At 50.2% G+C, this 8,932-nt stretch overlaps 1 protein-coding gene across 2 annotated transcripts in view; it reads right to left on the reverse strand.

Annotated features, from left to right (window-relative positions):
* Positions 1-8,932, reverse strand: part of MBNL1 (muscleblind-like splicing regulator 1) — a 60,171-nt gene that overhangs the window by 13,192 nt on the left and 38,047 nt on the right. Inside the window, exons 3-5 of one of the 2 annotated variants that reach the window (XM_010004715.1) lie at positions 7,177-7,377; positions 980-1,237; positions 124-177 (exon numbers count right to left, since the gene is read on the reverse strand). In XM_010004715.1, the coding sequence (XP_010003017.1) occupies positions 124-177; positions 980-1,237; positions 7,177-7,377 (513 nt within the window). The remainder of the gene's footprint in view (positions 1-123; positions 178-979; positions 1,238-7,176; positions 7,378-8,932) is intronic. The other variant, XM_010004717.1, reaches the window with a different exon arrangement.

Below are 8,932 nucleotides of genomic sequence, written 5' to 3' on the forward strand. Positions count from 1 at the left end.
TGGGGGGGGGGGGGGGGCGGGGAGGACGGGACACACCGGGAGATTCCACCTCTACACATTAACCCCCAACTCGACTCTACGATACAGCTACATGCCAAGCTAAAAGGTGAAAGGTCATAGTACCAGGTCAAAGGTTGCCTCGAGGGGTCGCTTCAGTGATTTGACAGCCGACTGAGTCTTAATTAGCAGGCAGCGAGCACATGATGGCAATGGCCAGTGGGGTCAAGCGCATTAACATAAACAGCAAGCAGAGGTGCGTCATGGGGGCAGCAGTGCATTGGGGAGGTGAGAAAAAACAAATAAAAACAAATCACTGGCTGCTGTGTACAACGGTAACAAGCCTAGGCATGCAGGGGGGCCGGCGGGGCCCGGCCGCCAGCCCCTCGCGGAGCCCCCGCCGGCACCGCTGCTCCTGGGCACCCCAGCCCAGCCCTGCTCCTCTCCCGCACCCCGGGCGCAGCGCAGAGGGGACACTGTGCCACCGCCGGGCCCGAGCAGCTCCAGATCTGGCTGCTACAGCCACGAGGTTGGGTCTGGGGCCCTCCAAGAGCTGCCAGCAGCCCTCGGGGGGGCCCGGAGAGGGGGCTACGGGTGACAGGAACACACCCAGATTGACCTCGAACTAAGTCTCTACGAACACAGACTTACAGTAACTGAAATACAGGTCTATCTATCTGGGCAGCTAGATAGATACACATCTACCCACACACAAACACACAATAAACTGTAGGTATATGCACACACACGTATGCACACATATATGCACAGAGACACTCCGAACATCAGCAGGCAAAATTAGTGGGACACCTGAACGGTCTGTAACTACTTGAGAGCAGATCTGGCACCACATGCTGATGAGCTCATTGCACCACGACTGGGGTCCCCGAGAACACGCACACCCCCCTCCAGCCAGAACACCCAACACGCCCGTGACCATCTCCTCAACAGACTTCTATTCCAGAGGGGTTTCCAAACTCACCATGGCAGCTGCAGTCCCTGCTGCCTGGGCAGCTGCAGCTTGGTTAACCTGGTACTGGGCAGCCTTGATCTTGGCTTGCAGGTGCGCAGGAGGGTGAAAATATTTGCACTTTTCCCGTGAGCATCTCCCTTTGATGTAATCCATGCAGACGGTGACGGTGTTGTCGTTGGTGTCGATCATGGCGCTGTCGGCAGGGTGGGCAAACCGGCAGTCGTTCTCCCCCCTGTTGCAGTTGCCACGCTGGTACTCTCGACATACCTGTGACACCAGGAAAAGAAAGGCCTTCAGTTTGGGTGATGTGTGTTGTGGGCACAGCTCGGAGCAGAGTCGGGATTTCTGGAAGTCCAGGAGAGCATCGTGAGGATGGGAGCTGGGCCCCAGGGGTGGTGGTGGGACAGAACGCTCAGCTCCCCGGCAGCAGGGACCTGGCTTCTCTACAGCCACTTCTGATGTCCAAAAGCATCAAAGCCCAGCAGGATGAGGAGCCAAGCACACCGCAGGTTTTGGTTTGGCTCCTGCCTTGCCAGCCCAGGGCTGTGTTGCTGGAGCAGGGGGCTGCAGCCAGCTCTCTGAGCACCACGAGCGCCGCGGTGCTCAGACACCGTCGTGCCCCACTGTGACCTGCCTGTGTCCCAGCCGCCACCGCCACAGGCAATAATGAGGGCGATCAGCCAGAGGTGCTGGAGGGTGACTGATGGCCGTTCCCATGCAGTCCCACTGGCCAGGCACTTGGTGCTGGACTCAGCTGGACTCACAGCTGTGTGGTGCCACACCAGCCCCACCATCCAGGCACCTGCCACAAGAGGACAATCCAAGCCCTGTGGGGCTGCCTCTCCCGACCGCCCGGCCGGCCCTGTGGAGCAGCAGGAGGTGGGTCCCTCAGGGCACAGCAGAGGCTGCCGCCGGGGCAGGCCCAAACCCGTGGGGCTGGGGCTTCCCCTGCAGCCTTCCTGTGGCTGGGGCCAGGGCTGCAGTCCAGCCAGACCAGCACTGACCCCTCCTGGCCTCTCACCACGCCAGCCTTGCTGACACTGACTTATCAGCAGAGCTACAAGCATCACCTCCCTCCCCACACACCTTGCAAACCCTGAGTTTAAAAAACCATTGTGTGTTCTTTTCATGGTCAGCTCTTCTCAAACCACAAATGCTTTTGTCATTTAGTTTTCCAAGGGCTATAGGACACAGAAAGGGACAAAAGCAACCAAGTTTCTGTAAAAAAACCCAACACTTTAGTAGAAGGCATTTCCCTTTGAAGATGGTTGCCATGAGTTTGGATCATCAGTATTTTCTCAAGGATCTTGGCTTTGATCCCTACAACAAACCAAATTTGGCTGTTACTGGGTTTCCATCCATGCCAGTGCACTAGCTGCTTTTTAACCAGCTGCCCATTATCTAAGACCTATGAAATGACATCCTTGAAGGACAGGAGCACTGCCATTTGTGAACCCGCTCACAGGAAACATCCATTTGTCCAGAGTCGTTCCAGCATGACCCTATTTATAGTGTTTTTCCATGCAGTGACAAAGACTCTGGATGCATATTTGCAGCAGAGCCAAGTGAGCCAGTTCAGACACCTCCACTGCTCTTGTCCATCCCTGTGGTCCTACTGCTCGTGGCTTGGTTCTTGCACCACTGCTTCTGCAGATGAAATGGACTGGGAAAATTCCTCAGCTGGAAAAGAACCACTTGCCTTCCAGGCAATTCTGCAGCCAGATCCCTTCCCTTCCCTGGTCCCTACACAGTGACATGGACCACTTCAGCAGCCAGTACGACAGGTTGGAGAAGGAGGTGACACTGGTTTAAGTAATCACACGAGTCACCTTTGGTGTCTGCTGTGTGCTGGCAGCACCCCTGCTCCCACTGCCTCTCTGCCCCCTGCTCTCACACACACCCCACTTGGAGCTGGGCTGGGCAGCCCCAGCATGCTCCCTGCCATCAGCTGGGGATCCCTGGGCCATCAACCAGTGTCTTTGATCCAGGCCTCACCAACAGACAAAAATACAGCATTTCCTTTGATTATTTGTTTGCAGTCTAGAAGTAAATGGAAGTCTTTTCCTCTGAAGATAAAGTATGCAACTAATGTCAGTGGACTGTCTCTGCTCTTTGTCTTCTATTGCTGATCCACAAAACCAAGCTCTCAAAACCATGCCACTTGTAAGCAAGAACTACTCCATGAATAACATAAAGATGATACATAAAAATCCATAAATAAGCATATACATATATATAAAAGTATCTATACACATGCAAAGAAGATGCATCCATGGATAAGCTAATTTTATCACAGTTAAAAAACAAGTAAGAATGACCAGACAACTGCAATAGTTAGGTAGATAGAGATAATCTCTGGCATGTCCAGAGCAAACTTTCACAGAGCTATCATGCTGTAGCTGAGATAAGGCAATGAATGGTGCTCTCAGTGCTCCTCACCAGATCTCTGAAGGATGGTTTACAGCAGCCAGACACAAACCATAACACTGCCAGGCCTTCTAATCAGTGTGACCAGCAATGACAGCTTTCCAGTCCCTGTGATGGTAGCCAAGAATGTTTCCAATTCTTGTTTACTTAAAAGCAAGCATTGAAAATGGTGTTATTTTTTGCCACAGGCATGCAGAAATGTATCATTCATCTGCTTGAGTAAAGAGGGGCATGGAAGCGTGACATGTTGTCTGGTCTTTCAGATCTGGAGAGCTTCTATTTAGTTATTTATTAATAGCTCTGGAATTAGTCTCAAATTTTCAACTTAGTATGTCAAGAAACATAAACAAAAGAGACCTGCACACCTCTAGCTCGTCTGCAAAAATGCTGAGTTAGTGCTGCAGTGGTACTGACTCCCTGTCATCCGCTTCACTTGCTCTAACTTCAGGCTGAGTTTATTTTAGTCTCCCTGCTGGGCTCAGGTTGCCCACCCTGGTGGGGGGACAACTGCTGCTGCCCCAAAGGGAGCAGAGTTTTGGCTGCAGGGACACAGACTGTGACACCAAGCATCCTGTCCCTCCAGCAGCAAGGCACACCACGTGCCTGCCCCCTTCTCTGCACTGAACCAGGTTTGTCAAATGCTGCCCAGCACATTCTGAACTTTTCAGCCAACAGCAGCACTAACAGATTTCCTGATTATCCATGACCTGAACCTCCAAGAAGTTCTAAGCTGCTTCCTTCTGGAAAAAAAAAAAAAAAAGGCATATACGAAACAAGCAGGAAACAGCAGCCTGACTGTGGTCATTCTTGATTCTTAAACACTTCTAATTGAGAACGAGGGCGTTCAAACGGAAACACGTACGTCTTAAATAAAGCAGGCAATTCCTTTTGCTCTCACTTCTAGCTCACTAGAAGAGCCACACTTTCATTTAAGCTATTTCTGGCAGGAGAGAAGTGTGAGGAAAGGTGTAGGAAAAGCCCCAACTCATGACATTTCCACCCTGAGATCCAGATTCTTTACAGAAATGCCTGAACGCACTGGACCCCCAAACACCTGCACGCCCCCTGTACCCACGACACAGTCAAAAAATGTATGAAATCACACCTACTGCTAGTGACAGTCACCAGCCTTATCTTCTGAATATTCATTTTAATTCAGGAGACCAGGCACACTGCCTGACAGATCTGCATTGTCTGCCTGCTTCCCTTAAAATCCCAGGTACAGGAGCTTTTAGCCATGGACCTGATTCAGTGCCCCAGAACACGTGTGCTAACTTAACACTCAAGCACATCATTCCTGAATGTAAGTATTTCAAATTCTAAGTAGAACAAATCATGTTCCAAGATTAGATGCTAACATCAGAGCAGTTGTTTTTCTAAGGGACAGTTCATTCCAAGGCAGAGCAAGCTAAGCCATATAAAGCTCTCTAATCATGTCCTAACAAATGACAAGACCAACAGCAACACGCTCACTGAAGGAGCAGGTAGATGCGTGTTGGCTTCTCTGAGAGGTAACAACCAGACCATGCAAAATCCTTCACATCAGTTCTGCATCTCTGCAACCTATGAAGTACATTAAAGTGTTTGGATGTTCATAAAAATGATGTGCTTATTTGGTGTTTGTATACTGCATTTGTATGGTGTTTGTATACTCCATATTAAATGATGGCAAATTACCTTCTCACCCACATATTTCACTATTCAAACTGCACTTGCTGAAAGGAAAAAAGGAAGGGGAAGAGCCACCTCCCCACTGCCAGATACTAATTTTGGAAGACAGCAGCACAGTGTGCAATTGCAGAGTCGGTGGGTCAACCTGCACGTGCTCTTGATCCCAGCCAAAATAAAGAGCAAAACTCAAACGGCTTAAAGGGTGGGAGAAGCCAGATTTCTTTCAAGTGATCCACAGGGTGCAGTGGCCAGAGCAGTTTGCTCCTGGAGGAATCCCCACACAGGGCCATTGCACCAGGGCAGAGACAAAAGAGGCACCTCTAATTCTCAGCACTTATTTTCAGGGGGTCCTGACTTGGCCATCATCCTCCTCTACATTCAAGCATCAAGCGAAACAACTCAAGCTTTTAAATTTCTTCTACTGATTTCATACTTTTCTGCTGGCTTTTCCTACTGGTTAAAAATGGTTCTTGCTGCAGACTGTGCCCCTGGGTGTGTGGTGAGAGGAACACTCTCACAGCTCCCTCTCATGTAGTTTGGCTCAGCAGCATATCTCTTCTCTGAACAGCTATGCAAGGAGAACACTGCAGGACCAGATCCTGCACGCTGAAGTCCCAGGTTTCACTCTCTCCTCGTGCACTTTGGTCACAACCTGCTGGCCAGCACAACCTCTGCCCTGGAGGCACCACGTGAAGAGCTGTCCCTGCACAGCCCCTCTGGGGCTCCTACCAGTGAACATGAGCTGGCGCTCAGTGACTTTGGGTACATCCTGTCCTGCTTACAAACATGTCCCCAGCACCACTGACCAGCCCCATGGCCTCTGCACGGCTGGAAGCACAATCCAGCACAGCAGCCGACCTCAGTACTGCCCCCCAAAGGGCTCCCTGCCATCAGCATCCTCCCCTTGGCGCTGAACTTGAAATCTGGTGTGATTTATTTATGAATTTATCTAATTGCATTTTGGTTTTACTCCACCTCTGGCAGGTATCCACCACGAAGCAGAGTCCTCAAAGGACACTGGTGATTCCAAAGAGCCACCCGTGAACCAGCTCCCAGCTCAGTGTAGCCGCCTCTCCTGTAACCTGAGTGTGCTCTGGGGAACGCTCTTCTTGGAGAAAACATCTCTAAAAAGGGAAGTGATGCGATCCCGCGGGAAGGGAACCTGTGGTGACGTGAGCTCTGAGAATAGTGACAGAGGCAGAGGGAAGCACTTGCTGCCAGATGACCCTCTGCACCTCCCCCCCCCAGCTCACAGCCTTCTGAGCAGCAGCTTGTCACTCAGAGATGCAGCTAAGATAAAGGAATTAATTTTCCTTGTAAGGAGCATTAATGCCTGTTAATGCAGATGCATCTTTCCGGGCAGAAAGGAAAGCATTACAATTACAACCGGCTGCATTTTAAACCAGAGGGGTCCTTCTCGCTCCTCCCATTGCACTCCTGAGGCCAGGGAGCTCACCCAAGAGCAGAGCAGCCCCTGGGCTGTCCCCAGGCAGCAGTGCTGCAGTGTCACTGCACCCAGCAGAGCAGCGCGTCCCTGGCGCGCCGCCCGCGCCGATAAGGTGCCGAAAACACTGTCAGGCCTTGCAGATAAGGAAGATCCAGGGCCAGGCAGAGCATCAGGCAGAGAGCACCAACACTTGTCAGGGTTGTAGCAAGGCTGATAAGCCAGGCACAGGAGGCCGATGGGGGAGTGTCGGCACCATCTGTCCAGGGCAAAAGTAGGAGAGGCTGAGCCACCCAGGCAGCTGAGGGTCTGCACTTACACCCACCCCATGCTTGGTCCCCATGCCCACACACCCCCCATGTTAACACCTTCTGGGCACACACTAAGACAGCTTTGAGGCACTCTTAGGAATGACCTTGGCGGCAGCAGAAGGGCTCAGTATTTCCATTTCTTTCTGCAACAGAGGGTCAGAAGCAGACCCACAAGCATTAACTTGCTGTATGATCACTTGGTCACTCCCTGTCCTTACCTGTCACCAAGATATGTCATTATCACCTAAAGTGAAGCCTGCATTGTTTATTTTCACAAAAACCTATTTTATACCCAGGAGACATCATAAATGATATAACTTGTGAGAGTAAGTTACATATGTACTGGCTCCTACCTCCAGCCTGTCCGTCCTCATGAGCTTTTGGGCAGCAGCAGCAGCAGCGGCAGGAACCGGGACACCGGGGTTCCCTGTCACCAACATTGGGGCCGTAGGCAGGATCTCTGCTGGGACCAGGCCTGGGGAGACAGGCCCCAGGTAGGGGTTGAAGGCAGCTGATGCGTTGGTGGCCAAGCTCGGTGCAACGGAAAACATCGGCTGCAACCAGAGAAAAGAAGAGGACACACACTTTAGATATTTCCACTCGCCCTGCCATCAGCACAGCAGCCTTCTGGCCATCATCTGGAGCTCAGGGGCAGTGGGTTGCTGTTCCCAGTGGAAAGAAGCATTTGCTGTGTTTGTGGGACGTGAAGAACACCTGTGCAAATGTTGCACATGAGTGAGACCACAAGGACAGGCAGCCCCACCAGCCTCCAGCAGCTCTGCCAGGGCTCCCCTTGCAGGCACACAGCACGTGGCAGCTCCCAGAGCAAACTCTGGTTGGATGTGCACTGGGGCAAGGCCACAACAAACAGGCATGGCCGTGGGGAGAGGCTGGGGCTCTCAGAGGGACATGGCCAAAATGTGCACAAACACCCACCCTCAGGGAAAAAGGCATCTGCGTGAGAGCCCTAACACACCAGCAAACCACACTCAGCTTCAGGCACAAGTGAACACATTTCTGATGCTGGGGACAGACAGCACTGGTTCAGAAATTAGAGGAACAAGGCCAGACAGATATAATTTATTTTTACAACATTAAACAGGCTGTCCATGCAGATATTAAGAAGAAACACCCTGCATTGAGGATGTGATTTATTTAGACTACAACATTGAGGCAGAGAAAGAGAGAGCACACACATACTGGGGGGTTCTGTCTGTTTGCTTGTTTTAAAAAAAAGGAAAGAGTCGGATGCTCTTGCAGGCTGTCGAGTGTTGAGAAGATAACTGGATGTAGAAGATCAAACAGTGCTGCAAGACCAAATGTGGAGCTGTTGCACTGCAGCAAAGATTAAATAACCCTTCTGCCCCACAGAATGCAAAGGCACCGCAGTGTAAATGCCAAAGAACATTTAGTCTGGGGTGTTTATATTCAGTATCTAAATAAAGCAGTTACTCAAGGCATTTAGATTTTTCTTCCAAACTGATTTTTAGAAGGAAAAACAACTACAGAATCAACACAACTCCTTTTCCCTGTTTCATATCTGTTTAAGCCAGACAGCATGTTTTGTATTCCTGAGGAAATGACTGCACTGTTTGGAAGCAAGGAACAAGCCCACTGGAAACACTGGTCAAAAACACATATGCAGAGATTACTGAAGAAAAAAGACTGAAAGTTGTGTAAATGGGAATATTTTCTTCAGCATCTCTGATTCTTCTCCCTCTCCCATGGAAATGAAATCAAAACCGGCAAATTTTGCAGGATACAAAATATTACTCTTAAATGCACTATAAGCTGCGCTCTTCATTACTATGTTATCAGCTGTGTAATAATAAACACTAGAAATATAACTACAAACTAGTTTATTAGTGTGGAACTTAAGAGATATCAATGTTTGATTTCAGTGCAATATACTCCCTGTACAGTATATAAAAGACTTTCTCATGTATTTTCTACTGAGATCATTCTATACTGATACAAATATCCTGCAGCCTTTAGAACATGGCAAAATAATAGCTCCTTGCTGCCAGATGCCCCATAAGCCCCACTGTCCCAGGAACCAGCCCGTGGGGCTGAGTTGCCTGCTGTGTCTGGCAGGGGCATTGCCTGCTG

The sequence above is a fragment of the Chaetura pelagica genome, unplaced genomic scaffold (genome assembly GCF_000747805.2).
Source record: "Chaetura pelagica isolate M959 unplaced genomic scaffold, ChaPel_1.0 scaffold829, whole genome shotgun sequence".
In the NCBI taxonomy this organism is placed as follows: domain Eukaryota; kingdom Metazoa; phylum Chordata; class Aves; order Apodiformes; family Apodidae; genus Chaetura; species Chaetura pelagica.